Source organism: Glycine soja, chromosome 11 (assembly GCF_004193775.1).
Source record: "Glycine soja cultivar W05 chromosome 11, ASM419377v2, whole genome shotgun sequence".
Classification (NCBI taxonomy): domain Eukaryota; kingdom Viridiplantae; phylum Streptophyta; class Magnoliopsida; order Fabales; family Fabaceae; genus Glycine; species Glycine soja.
The window spans coordinates 40,108,119-40,121,999 of NC_041012.1; the positions used below are offsets into that span (position 1 = coordinate 40,108,119).

Consider the following 13,881-nt stretch of genomic DNA (forward strand, 5'->3'; position numbering starts at 1 on the left):
TTCATCTGTGCAACAAATACACTCCCAATGGCATCTTCACTATACCAGTATGAAAGCTCGATAATTTTAATTCAGTTTGTTTTACAAACACATAGTTGGTGTCTTGTCCACATAAAAACTCATGGACCTTTTATGTTTCCTATAAACAGAAACATGAAATCCTTGCAGCAAATTAGCTTTGGATATACAGGTCACAAAAGGACTTGTTACAAAATCACACACAGCTGCAGTAGAAAAAAAATTAACTTAGATCGATAGTCTTTCAATTTCCTTGATGATAAACTCCTTTTCCTCCTCAAATTGTTCATCTTCTGAACCTGAAAAAAAGGTGAAAGAGCTCATACCTGTGACTTATAGAAGAACACTTTTATTTAAGGGTTCGGAAACTAAATGGAAATTCAGAACAACATTATGTAATCGTAGGTTTCAAATTAAGTAATTACTAAACGTGTTATAACCTTTTCCTGGGGACAGATTATGAAGCAAATCTAGTAGCTTCTCCTGGTTCTTCGACAAAATAATTTTTACTTCGCGAGGCTTATTAGGATTAGCAACAAAAACCTAAATAAACACGTGAGAAAAGATCAAAACAAATATATGATCATCTCCACAACAAAATGTTATGTTGTAGGGTATATTTCTTCAGAAAATAAAAACCTTTGTCAATTAGATTAAATGCATTAAAACAATTTATATATGTAATCTGCCATTAACCAAATTCCCAAGTCATTGCTACTAACATGGTAAATACAAGACTTCTCCAGTTCTCAACGGATGCCAAACTTTACAAAGAGGATTGGATACCCCCATTTACAAAATATTAGCAGGCACGATCTGGTTTGAATATTACATCCACAAAAGGATAAGCTCATTGTATAACTTAAAAGCATGAAGAGGGAAAATTCACCTTGAAAATGTGGAAAGCTGATAACTGAATATTTTTACTTGAATCCTGCTCAACCCCAAATATTACAAATAAACACAGTTAGCAGAAGATAAGGTAAAAAAAAACAAAAGCAATGATTTTTATGGAAACTTGAAAAAACAAGCATAACATAGCCACCCCCCCCCCCCCCCCACTTTCTCACTGAATTAGTCCTCTTCTCACATGAACCAACCACCTTTAGAAAATTTTCACCACTATCTCCTAAATAGGTGCTAGTTTAACTTTATCTTGGATACATCCTTATCTGCATTATCCTCACCTTTTAAATTTCATTGGCACTCCATTTCCAAATATTCATTACCATCCAACATCCATAAACACTTATATTTGTGATTTTTTAGTGAAAATGATGTACATGAGTCAGTGTTATCAATGGCAGAACATCGTGGAAGGCCAAAACTCTGCCATATAAACACACCATTGCACCTTATGGCGGGCCTTCCTTCACAAATTGTCTATAGCAGTTGACAAAAAATCCGCCACACCATTCCGCCATTTAATGAGACTCAGGTGTATATTTCAATTTTCACACTAATAATATTACAGTATTACATATAAGTATATAACCAAACTGACCAGATGTTGTTAATCAACTATGAAATCATCAAAAGAAAATGTGTTCAAACAGTGTTTCTCTACTTGATAAATCATTTGAGATAAAGCATACCACAGAAATTTGGAACTGAGAAATTACATGCAAGTGGTTATGGTAATGATATAAAACAAAAAAAAGTAAAACCGAGGTAGGAGATAAGATAAAATACTCTTCACTATATGTGCAAATTACAGCTAACAGAGAAACCAAGCTATACAACACTTAACAGAAACAAGGAAAATGTTCAGTTGTGCATAGCATATTGCATATATCATGAATAGTGTAGCAAGTAAACACATAAACTGAGCATCATGTAAGCATGCCCATTAGTCAATGGGTAGAAAGGAGAATATGATACAATTACACAGGGTTATGAGAAGTTATACCCTCAACAATGTCATCATGACTTTCAAGTAACGAACTTCTAAGATGTACTGCTTCATTATCTGGGAATTAGGAGATTCCAAAAGAAATTCCGAGAGAAGCTAAAATTCATAGAAATTTAATTGTTAAATTCACATAAATAAAACTATGATTGGGAAACAAAAACACCGAAAATTGTTGCCAGAACAAACCTTCAAAGACTGCCTCCTTGTGACATAATTAGGAGATGTCAAGAGTTTCTCATATAGATCAAAGAACTGGGAACATAAAGTCCTATTAGAAAAGCTGAAATGTAATATGGGAGATAAAACCACACCAATCATTCAATTTGCAATATGCACTATGTACACGTTCAAATATGAGGATATGAACACTTAATTATATCATAGAGAACAGAACAGTTAATCGATGAATTTATTTTCCAAACGATTTCCTGGGGTATAAATATTAGATAAACATTTTTTTTCTCAATCAGCACAAAAGTGCTGCCTTGATATGGCCAAATCAGATAAATATGTCAAGGAGGAAACAAACCTCATCATAGTGAGCTGTCAAAAATTCAGAGACCACGTTTACATGCTTAGTAAGAAGATCCTGCAAAGAATATCCATAGGAATGTATGAAGTGTCATGTAGAACTTTAAAATCATCAGTAAGACCAATAATGGGAATTAAAAGGGGGGATGATTCTGATCTGACCTTAAAGGTAGAAAATGCATCAGATGCAACATCAAAGTTAGGCAACTCTACAAATTTAAAGAACAGCACAAAACTTGCAGATTCCAATATGTATCTGAAAAACACTCAAAAAATACACAGTTAAAACAGTGTAATTGACTTGGCTTCTAAATAGACTATATACAAACACCAGACTCAAAATGCACATTAGTGATAATCATCTGTTAAATTTTTACTTCTAAAATAACTTAAACCCCCCCCCCCCCCCAATCCCTTTAAGAAATGAATTTTATCATCCTCAAGCCCAACCTCAAGAAATTGTCCTGTTGTAATCTCCTTAAGACTGTAATGTAAGTATGGAATTACAAATGATAGAAACCCATAGCGATCTTGGAGGCTGGAACACCAACAATTAACAAGAATGCCAGCTCTAACAGAACCACATTCAAGCATTGCAATTATGCCAACATATTGCACTATATTTATTGTGATAATGCAGAAAAATCTATGTTTTTTCCCTTATAATATAAAAGAATCTCTTATTTAATCCACTTTAAGCCCAATAAAACAATTCCAGTAACAAAAATGCACATCAAATCTTGGCATGATCAATCTGAGCCCACAACAAACATGGAAGATATCAAAGATATGAAAAATTAGGAAGAAGACCAAAAACAACAACCCAAGATATCTTACCTTGCAAGTGATGGAAATTTGATGCACTCCCTCAACATTATGCCACAGCTCAAGGCAATATCTTTGTTATCATAGCTGCTTGGAAACACATATAGAGATGTTTTGAGCAACTGTTTAAATTTATCATATTTGAGAAGATTGATCACATAACTATGCAATTGTTTACTTATTGGGCAGTGAAATTAAATGTGCTGTAGATTGCTTAAGATACCTGATTTTAAAAAACTCAGCTTCGCAATTATTGATTTTAAGGGAAACCATTTGGCAAGAATCAGTTTATAAAGTTGCAAGCAAAATTGTTTTTGTTTGATGAAAGGAAATAAGGACAAAATACCTGGCATGTTATGTCACAATTCAAAAATACTCTAGGGATAATTTGGTCAAATTATATGATTAAGGGAAAATAAATTATGAAAAATCAGAAATAGGTGCTATCTGTTTTTGCCTAAATCCCTTTTCTCACGATGGTTTTTGCAAGAATTTTTTTTTAAAGCATTCCAAAAACTCTTTTAAACAGGAATTGAGAACCAACCTTGGACATCTCAAAGTGACTGTGGGATTCCAATATAAATTTCCAAACCAATCTTTTACAATAGCAATAAAATTTGTTTTCAACATTGATTTCACTTGTAAGGTCATTGAGGTTCAGTTCTATACTCCAAATTTTGGGAAATATCATTCAGAAATGCTTTAACAGAAGAAACACATATTCTAAGGTATCAATGTTAAAATTACATTAATGCAGTAAATTGTTAACTAATACTTCTAAAAAAATTAAAACTACAGACAGGAGGAGACAGCAATAGTGACAAAAAGGTCATCAATTTGTTAACAAAATCTTTCAACATAGAACAACATTATTCTATCAAGTATCAATTCTACATCTAAAAATATTTTACACCTATAATATTATAATTTTCTTAGAGTGAACTGCCCATAAAAAATCTCACATGAACCTTGGCATTTATTTTCAACTCTTAATTGGAAAAACTATTTCATGGCATAAACAGCATGGCAGAGTAACTTCATTTTTGTGATATCAGTTTCAAGAACTAAAATAATTTCCAAATGTAATCCAACTTTTTCCAAGATCATATCTTGGAAATAAAGAAAAACCAAAATCTCTCATTTTCAATTGGCTTAGGTCTTAGAGCATCAGTTTTAGTTTTCCAGCATGAATACAAATAAAAAAGATAAAAACCCACAATTGAAAGAGGTAAGAGGGAAGTGAACAAAAAGGAGTTCAAAATTGGTAGGAAAAAAGGTGCAGCAGTAAAAAGCTTACCATACAACAAGAAAGTCTAGTAACTCAATGTGTTGTTCAATGTATTCTACACAGTAATAATTGGTCTCAACTTTATGTTTCAATAATATCGACCAACAGTGGACTAAATCCTTTCTTGCCTGTATCAAAATTCACAAACCAATGATGAGCAACCAGTTAAGTCAACTAATAATGGTAGAGCTTGGTATTGATGATAATCTTACTTCCCATCCTAGTATAGGCAGCTTGTGAATTAGAAGAGTGAGAACATCCTCCTTGCAGATTTCCTCCACTAACTGTGAAACCTGGTCCAAATTTGGTTCTGACTCTCCGTCTCCAGAAAGCATGGTTCTCATTGTTACAAAATTCTTTTCAACTTCCTCTAAAGCCTACAATAAAGCATAAAAGGCATTAAAAATCAGTAATCCATTAATGGGTAACTGCAACTAAAAGAAACGCTTAATATCATATCACTGAAGCAAACACTTTCTTCATTTTGCTTCTCTCCAGAATAAATATCTACAATAAAATGGTACAACTAGAAGCATGCCTAAGATAAAAGAAACATTGAGAGTGTGAATTCTCAGACCTAATCCTCTTAGATGATTAACCAGACATTGAAGAGTTTAAGTTTTTTTTTTGCACAGCAAAAATCAGTATTATATATTATATATAATACAGTACTAGGTGTACTGCAGAGAGGATAAAAATGTACAAGGCAAAAGTTGCCTAACCCATCTGAAAGTTACATAATCACATTAGCTGAAACCAAAAAGGAACCAACCCCCTAAGCCAACTCCTCCCTCAAACTAGTAGACCATTGATTGAAATGAATATGGAAGTCTTTGTCCATACATTTTAACCATGACCACGTGTGGAATAAAGCTTCATCCAAGACTTTTTCGGGGTTGAAAATATGGTTATTAAAAACCACTGAATTTCTATGCTTCCAAATAGTCATGGATAAAGCTATCCAAAGCACTGCCCATCTCTTGTCTATATATCTTTTGCTATTCCAATGCGAGAATTGTATGAAATGGTTTTTAGGATCAATGGGGAAAGGGCCCACTCTATATAAGTTAAAAGAGTGTTGAATCTGCCAAGTTCATATTCTGCAACCATTATATGTACCATTACTAGAGATGAGCCCAACTAAATGCAGCAATAGATACTTGAAGCCACCAGCATAATGCTCTGTAGCTTCTTTTGCTCTCTAAACAGTTTTCAATTATTTTAGTTCAACAAAAATGCATTTATTCGATAGACACCAAATCCCATTTAAACACAGAAAAGAACCTTATACACAGAGAATTACGTATCAACAACACAGAAGGAGTAAATGAGCCAATTTCTATTAGGAAGTGTTTAGGCTCCCTCTTTGGAGGATTTGGGCCCTATGATTATGAATCAAACCAATGTGCTGGCCCATAAAGCCCAGGCATCGAGAACCTCATGATGACATGCCAAACTCAATACAGTCGTAAAGCAATGAGAAAACCTCGGGAACCAAATTTCACGGGATCAGCCCTGAAGGCATTTCCCATGCCTCATCATGTCATAAACACTATCATTGCCTGCAGGAAATTGAGATAAATAGGTCATACAGGCCTCAGGTACACTCTTGAACTTTACACTCTCTTTCTGCTGCAAATACTGACTTGAGTGTCAAAGTCCCTGCATATACCATTAGAGTTCCTCTGTGGTGAATTTGGGCCTATGATTATGAATCAAGCCAATGTGTAGGCCCAATATTGTCAGATTAGATAGTTGGTCTGTAAAGCCCAACACTGAGAACCTCATGATGCACCAAGCTCTACACAGCCTCGAAGCACTGAGAAAAACCTCCAAAAACTGAAGGCACCAAATTTCATGTGATTAACCTTGGAAGCATTTCCCTCGCCTCATCGAGAGAAAAACTACCATTGTGTTATGAATGCAAGAACAAGGGGGAAAGAGCAGCCTAGCTTCGAGGGCTAGGATCCTCCATAAGAGAGAAAGATAAGGAAGAAACTTGTATTATTTTTCTGCTGTCCAATACATTCATGTTTACTACTATATATATGCATCAATGATGTTGTGATTTGAAAAGAAGATAACAGGATTCTAGAGAATTCTAGCGAATTCTAGCAATAACAAAAATTTAGACAAGTATCAGACAGTAATATTCCTTGTCCTGCCACCTCAGCATTCCCTTAACATAATGGATTACACAAAATCCCTTAGGTGCTGAGGTTTGGTGATCTTTTTAGTGGGCCTTTGATGTATGCTAGTGATTGTTCCTATCGTGCCTGGTTGTATTGTATCTGATGGTGGTTTCCGTGTTACTCCCTCCATAACATTCCCTGACCCATTAAAAACACCTTGTCCTCAAGGTGTTGGCTGTAGGAAGATTGAACCTGGATCCCAAATTAGAATGGGTGTAGGAATGAGTGAATGTATATTAGTGGCACGGAGGCAGAACTAGTTAGCGGCCGCCGTGCAGGATGACGCTGCCGTAGGAGATCATGTTGCAGTGGCCATGGCGGTAATGTTGGTGGACAGTGTGAAACACCTCCGGCAAAACCACTTGTGCCCCAACGTGTTTCGTCACCAGAGGGGGCAGCTTGGACAAGAACTCTGGCACCGATACTGGTCGCAACGACAACAAAACCACTTGCGCCGCAACTTGTGTCATCGGCAGAGGGGGCACCTTGGACGACAACTCTAGCGTACCCAAAAGGACAAGTTCCTCCACGGTGTCACAAGGGGCTTTCTCGTCGGCATGGTTCCCTACCTCGAGCACGAGAGGAGGAAGACTGTTATCGCAATGGAAGTTGTTTATGCTCTCAAGAGGCAAGGCAGAGTGAAGTGGTGTTACAAGCTGTCCCACAATGTCTCCTCTGCTGCTAGAATCCTCAACATCTACGTGAAAATTGCTTTCCATTTTCAGGGGTAAAGTGGGAGATGATGGAGGAAGAGTTCCCTCGGTACCGAACAAGCCTAGCAAACGTTTGCGGGTGCTCTCAAAATCAATCCAAAAGGATTGAGCTGGATGTACATAAGGAGAATGTGTGTGATGAAACGAAAGGAATGGATCTTGCAGAAATGATTGATGGTGGATGGCTGTGTGGAGAGGATACCATGGAAAGAGATGGTTTGGTGGGTGGTGTGGGCTGGCATGGCAGTCATGGAAGGCACCCATTGGAGCTCAATGAAAGCACCAAAATGTTATGAATGCAAGACTGGGGGGAAAGAACAGCCTAGCTTGGAGGGCTAGGAACCTCCATAAGAGAGAAAGATAAGGAAGAAACTTGTATTATTTTTCTGCTATCCAATACATTCATGTTTACTCCTATATATATGCATCAATGATGCTGTGATTTGAAAAGAAGATAACAGGATTCTTGAGAATTCTAACGAATTCTAGCAATAACAGAATTCAGACAGCAATAACTGAAATTTAGACAAGTATCAGACAGTAATATTCCTAGTCCTGCCACCTCAGCATTCCCTTAACATAATGGATTACACAAAATCCCTTAGGTGCTGAGATTTGGTGATCTTTCTAGTGGGCCTTTGATGTATGCTAGTGATTGTTCCTATCGTGCCTGGTTGTATTGTATCTGATGGTGGTTGCCGTGTTACTCCCTCCATAACACATTGCCTATAGGAGAATGATATAATTAGGCCATACAGGCATCAGGTACACTCTCCCTAAATTTACACAGTCCTCTTCTCCCACAAACACTGACTTGAGCATCGGAGTCCCTCCCGATATACCATTGGAGTTCGGCTCAAGCAGACCTAAGAACATATCATTCGGATATTCCTCCTTCCATTGTTGGTGCTTAATAGGAAGCTTTCATGAGTTAAAATGATAGTACCCTCCCCCATTTGGGAAACACATAACATAATTAAAAAATTGATCACTTACAGGTTGGAAATCTCTTCTGTTAAGTATAATTCCGCCACGGTTGTTTTTCTCGAACAAAACTACTCACATAACAACAAGTTACATGCACAAATGACTAGTTTTCATGTAAAAGGCTATTTTTTTACAGAACAAAACACACTTCACAAAAATGGAACAATTTGCAGGAGCAGTTACGATAATTTTAAGACATGCCCACGATTGAAGACCGGAAATTTAACTGAGAAAACGAATACCCAGATAGAGCATTGAAAACATGGATCAAAAGGGTGGTAATTACGCGAGTGAATCTAACGTGGGGTAAGTGGGTGAAGAAGAAGAAGAAGAGGAAACTTACCTTCTCAAGGGCTTTAACTTCAACAACGGTTTTGGTATCGAGGGCCATGAGACTCTCCTTGATGGACTTGGCCACCTCTTGCGGCGTTTTAGGCCTCAAAGCCTTGAAAAACGAAAACGACATGATGATCGATGATCCTTTCTCTCGCTGTTGATGTTGGAAATGGAAAAGAAAATGCTGCTGCTGGTATAGCGCTTCTTCTCCTTCTTCTTCTTTTGAACTTTTTTTCTCTTTTCGATTTCAACTACTCATCATGATTGTGATTTATGAGTCATCATCGCCAACAATAATGAACCCGATCATCGCAGAGATAGAATCGTAGTGCCAGGGTTGTTTTTCCTTTTCCTTTTCTTATTTATTTTTCACAGTCAAGACAACGTTATAAAGCTTACACAAATCTTAGCGAAACATTTTTTTCTAACGCATTTTTTCATCACAAATTTATGATATTTCTTTATAAAATTTATTAGAAATTATAAGAAAATTTAACCTCGTTTTATATTTAATGAATTATACTAGTATTTATAATTTTTAATAAATAATAAAAATATGTTAGAAAGTATACTTTTAATATTCTTCAAAGCTTATTAAGAATATAACAAATGTTTATAAGTGCTTTAGATAAATTGATAAAAAAAATTAAAATAATAATATTTAACAAATATAATTTTTAAAATTTTATTATTCTCTTTGACGGGATTTTGAAAGTTTTTAGGACTTGCTTTCTTAAAATAAAATAAAATTCGTATTTTCTTATTTTATCCATGTGGAGTGGGGGAGAGACAATCGCCTATGGTCCCTCCAAAATTAAGCTTTTGGCGCTACGATGCTAAGAGCATCAAAATGATACAAATCGTAAAATGCCTCACCCCCCCTTCTTTTTAAGTAATTGTTGTTGTTGTTGGTTATACATGCAATACTTGTTTAAATTTACCTATTCTCTTACACCTCCTTAACGGTGAAAAAACAATTGTAACATTATTCAAATATGAATGAACCATCTATAAAGATGCCCTCACTTGCAAGGAGTTGAATTGCAAAGAAATTACAGGTGTTTATTAGATAAGGGATTGTGGAACTTTTCAAAGAGCTGTGGAAAGTCAAAACAAGTGAAAAAGTTGTATAGGAGATCTAATTTCACTTGGTGTTATTGTAAACTTTTTTGTTCTGCCTTCAATTTTTAGATAAAAACTTAAAAAAATGTTTAATGCATATTTAAATTAAAATTATAAAAATTTAAAAGTTCTTTTATTCTCAAAACAATTTTTTTTTATCTTTACTCGTATATTAAATTTTGCAATTTTTGTATTAAAATTCACAAAAAATAAAATCCCAAACTTTAACCCAAACATAGTCTAAAACCTTAAATAATGTTATTGTTATTATTAGCACTTGGCAAAATTAATAGGCATGTGACCAGATAAATTTTATATATTCAGCCAACTTATTTGGTAGTTTTATTTTAGTCCAAGTAGTTTGGCTTCGTTACCCTTTTTGATTTAGAGAGTAATTTTCTGATGTTTGAACAATGACTCCTTGTTTGCAAATGTTGCTCTTGGTTAATTGTCTTGAAGTTGCTACTCCTCATCTCATTGTACCGTAGTTCTTTCTTTTGGCCATTCATGTTCATTACAAAAAAATAATTTATTTATTCAATTAAAGAAAACGTTAACAATAATTTTAAATCAAATAATTAAAAATATTTTTATAATTTTACAGTTTCATTTAATCATAAATTATTATTTAAATTACTTTAAGATAATTATTTTAAAAATCAATAAATTTACCATAATTAAAAACTTTTTACATGGATAACCTTTTTTCTCTATATTTTCTTTTATAATTAGGATTATTATATTCGTACATTCAATTTTTTTTCCATCCCATTTTGACTATATATTTTTTTCTTTTTATCATTTGTCACACTCAACAATTTTTTTTTCCTTTTTTTTTATTTTTTCTATCTCTCCTTCCACTCATACACTTTAAATTTGGATTGAACAGTTTAGTTTATTTTTCATTTATTAATTCCTTAATTGATATGTTTAGGACAATTGTTAATAAAATAACTTTACTAGTTAATAGCGTAATTCACGAAATGCTCACTGCACATAAAATCATAAATGGAGAACTGGTCCCGAAATTATGACACAGCTGATGAAAGTAAATGATACAACCACTTTTGCCATTGCTGTGACCGTGAGACTATGGCATTCAAGATGCAAGCTTCCTAGTGTACGGTAAATTCTATTTTATTCTTCATGCACTTTTAAAGTTGGCATGCACGAAAAGTTAATAGTGTAATTCAAAGAACAAATTACCTAGGATAAGGATTCACTTCAATGATCAATCAACTAAAGAGAAAAAAAATTTAATTTCAAACTTTATAGTATTTATTTTTCAACTTTTATAAAATTAATAAAATATAAAAAAAAATACTTTTGTCCTTAAACGTGTAATTCACTGACAAATACGTCAGTGGAAAATGAAAATATACAAAATTTTGTCCCAAAAAGTGTAAAAGTGTGACAAATATATCTAATCATTAACTTCCATCCGTAACCGTTAATAAAATAACCTATGTGACACAAAAGGACAAATTTGTCACTTGAAACATGGTCATGCTGATTAAATTGGACAAAAATGTCAATAAAATATCATTTTTTGACTTAAATGTCAATAAATTTTGTTGAATGAAAATATCAACATTTTTTATTAGAAGAAAATGTTAGTAATTTATTTTTTAAACTTAACTATCGACGTTCCATTAGACAAAAAAATATTAATAAGTTATTATTATTGGACAAAAAATATTAATAAGTCATCATTATTGGACAAAAAATGTTAATAATTCTTTATTGGACCTAAATATCAACATGTTTCTATTGGACTAATTTGTTAAACTCAAAATTTTGTTTCATTTAAGGGTAAAATATAATTTTAGGATAAATTTTTGTCATTTTTTATCGTTACAAGCATAACATTACAATAATTACTTAAAAAATATATTGGCAAACATAATTTAAAACAAACATAATAATAACGATAATATTGATTATCAGCCGTAATTTGTTTGTCACGATATAAATTATCCAAAATAATTATTGTACCAGTTTACCAAAATAAAATATTGTAATAATATACCAATCATTACAAGTTTTTCCAAATTACCATAAAAGATAAATATATCTCATATTTCACTTATTGGAATCTTTATTGGACAAAAGTTAACGGTCAGATATATTTGTCATACTTTTTATACCTTGGAGGACTAAATTTTGTATTTTTATCTTTGAGGGACACATTTGTTAACGAATTACACATTCATAATCTCGGGGATGAAAAGTAAAAAAATATTATATGACAAATATATCCTTAAGTGGACAATTAGAAATGGTCATGTTAGGACAAATTCACCCCCCTATGTCTGTCTATTTTATTTTAACTATGTTGGACGAAAGTTAATAACCACATATATTTGTTAAACTTTTTATACTTTCGAGCACTAAATTTTATATTTTTATATTTTAAAGACGCATTTATCAACGAATTATATATTCAAGGATAAGAATGATTATTTTTTTAAAAAAAAACCAATCACTAAATCATGACTAGAGAATTAGCCGTCTCAAAGGTCAAAATGGACTCTATCCAATCCAAGTTTCAACTGCCTTCACACAAATCTTTTTTAAACTTTAATGGCATAAAATATTAATTAATAAATTAAATAAATTTAATATCTGAAAAATTATGAAAACATAATATTTAATTTATTTAGTAAAAAATAATATATAGAATTTTTATTAAATTTTGCATTAAAATATATAATAATATTATATTTTATGTTTATAAAATCTTTTAATTTTTCTAAATCTTTTATACGATATGCTGATAATTTTTTGTATACACGAAGGAAAGTAAAGCTCAGCAAAAATTCACACACAAAACCTCAGCAAAAGTGTTTTCCAAATTCAAGAAAAAATAATCTAATCATACACATACACTAGCTTGTATATTGCTCTCACCAACATAATAATTAATAACCTAATTACGTACACCGATCAATAAGATATGTAATTTTTTTGGTGAATAATAAGATATGTAAATAGTTACTGTAAAAAAAATGTAAATATTGTTTTAATCACTGAATAAATAATATATATATATATATATAGTTTTGTTAGCATAATAATAATAAATTTAAATTATTTTAAGGAATTAAATTAATATAAAACAATGTTTAATTTGATTTAGATTTAAAATAATATCATAATATAATAATTATAAATTTTTTTAAGGATAATAAATTTTTAAAATTTATAACAAAATAGATTGTATTTGAATTTGAATTTAAAAATAATAGGATATTCATAATTAAAATTGATATAATTTAATTTAAATTTTAAAATATAAAAATAATTTAATTAAAAAAGTGATGGAAAATAAGTATTTCCCTCTCAAATACTGAAATTTATAATAATTAAAAAGTAGAAAGTTGTTTTTGCATGACAATCTCTCTCGTTAATTAAGTTTTTAATTCTCAAATTATAAATTTTGAATTTTTAGTTCTTAAATTATTTTTTAAAAAAAATTTGCACCTACAAAATTTATAGTTATTAAAAATAATCTCTGCAACTAATGTGTTAACATATTCTGTTAAGTGATCAAATATAAGAAAACAAGATGGATTGAATAAAACGTATATGTCATATACATATTATACATGCCACGTAAATTTCATTATATTTAGATAAATAATTAAAATATTATAACATTAAAATACAAAAAAAGAAAAAAAATGATTAATATTAAATTTTAATATAAACCTAGAACAACCACTCAAGAAAAGATGTGATACATAGAATCATAATTCATTTTCTTAGTTTATAATCTATGGTAATATTTATAATCATAGATAACTCATTACTTAAAAAAATATTAATAACAAAGAGTATTTTTAATATCCACAAATTCTTTAAAGAATATTAAAAAAAAATAATAATTTAGGAAATTAAGTATTAAAAACTTAATTAACCTTATATTTAAAATGGAGAGAGGTAGGGATAAAAGGA

At 31.9% G+C, this 13,881-nt stretch overlaps 1 protein-coding gene across 2 annotated transcripts; it reads right to left on the bottom strand.

Annotated features, from left to right (window-relative positions):
* LOC114377549 (calcium-binding protein 39) lies at positions 1–9,174 on the bottom strand. 2 transcript variants are annotated; one of them, XM_028336108.1, is made up of 11 exons: positions 8,810–9,173; positions 4,787–4,951; positions 4,584–4,702; positions 3,299–3,373; positions 2,624–2,717; positions 2,460–2,519; positions 2,117–2,182; positions 1,928–2,026; positions 908–952; positions 459–561; positions 1–317 (listed from the first exon to the last, which is right to left on the bottom strand). In XM_028336108.1, exons 1-11 carry the CDS (start codon positions 8,930–8,932, stop codon positions 247–249), a joined length of 1,020 nt encoding a protein of 339 aa, XP_028191909.1. In that variant the 5' UTR covers positions 8,933–9,173; the 3' UTR covers positions 1–246. The 2 variants fall into 2 exon arrangements, with proteins under 2 accessions (XP_028191909.1, XP_028191910.1); XM_028336109.1 differs by lacking the exon at positions 459–561 and having other exon boundaries at positions 8,810–9,174.
* Between the last annotated feature and the right edge of the window lie 4,707 nt (positions 9,175–13,881).

Coding starts and splice junctions, on each gene's coding strand:
- LOC114377549 (XM_028336108.1), bottom strand. CDS start 8,932: ATGTCGTTTTCGTTTTTCAAGGCTTTGAGGCCTAAAACGCCGCAAGAG. Junction 2,718..3,298: donor AAATTTCCATCACTTGCAAG/GTAAGATATCTT, acceptor AGTGTTTTTCAG/ATACATATTGGAATCTGCAA. Junction 953..1,927: donor TCATGATGACATTGTTGAGG/GTATAACTTCTC, acceptor GGGGTTGAGCAG/GATTCAAGTAAAAATATTCA.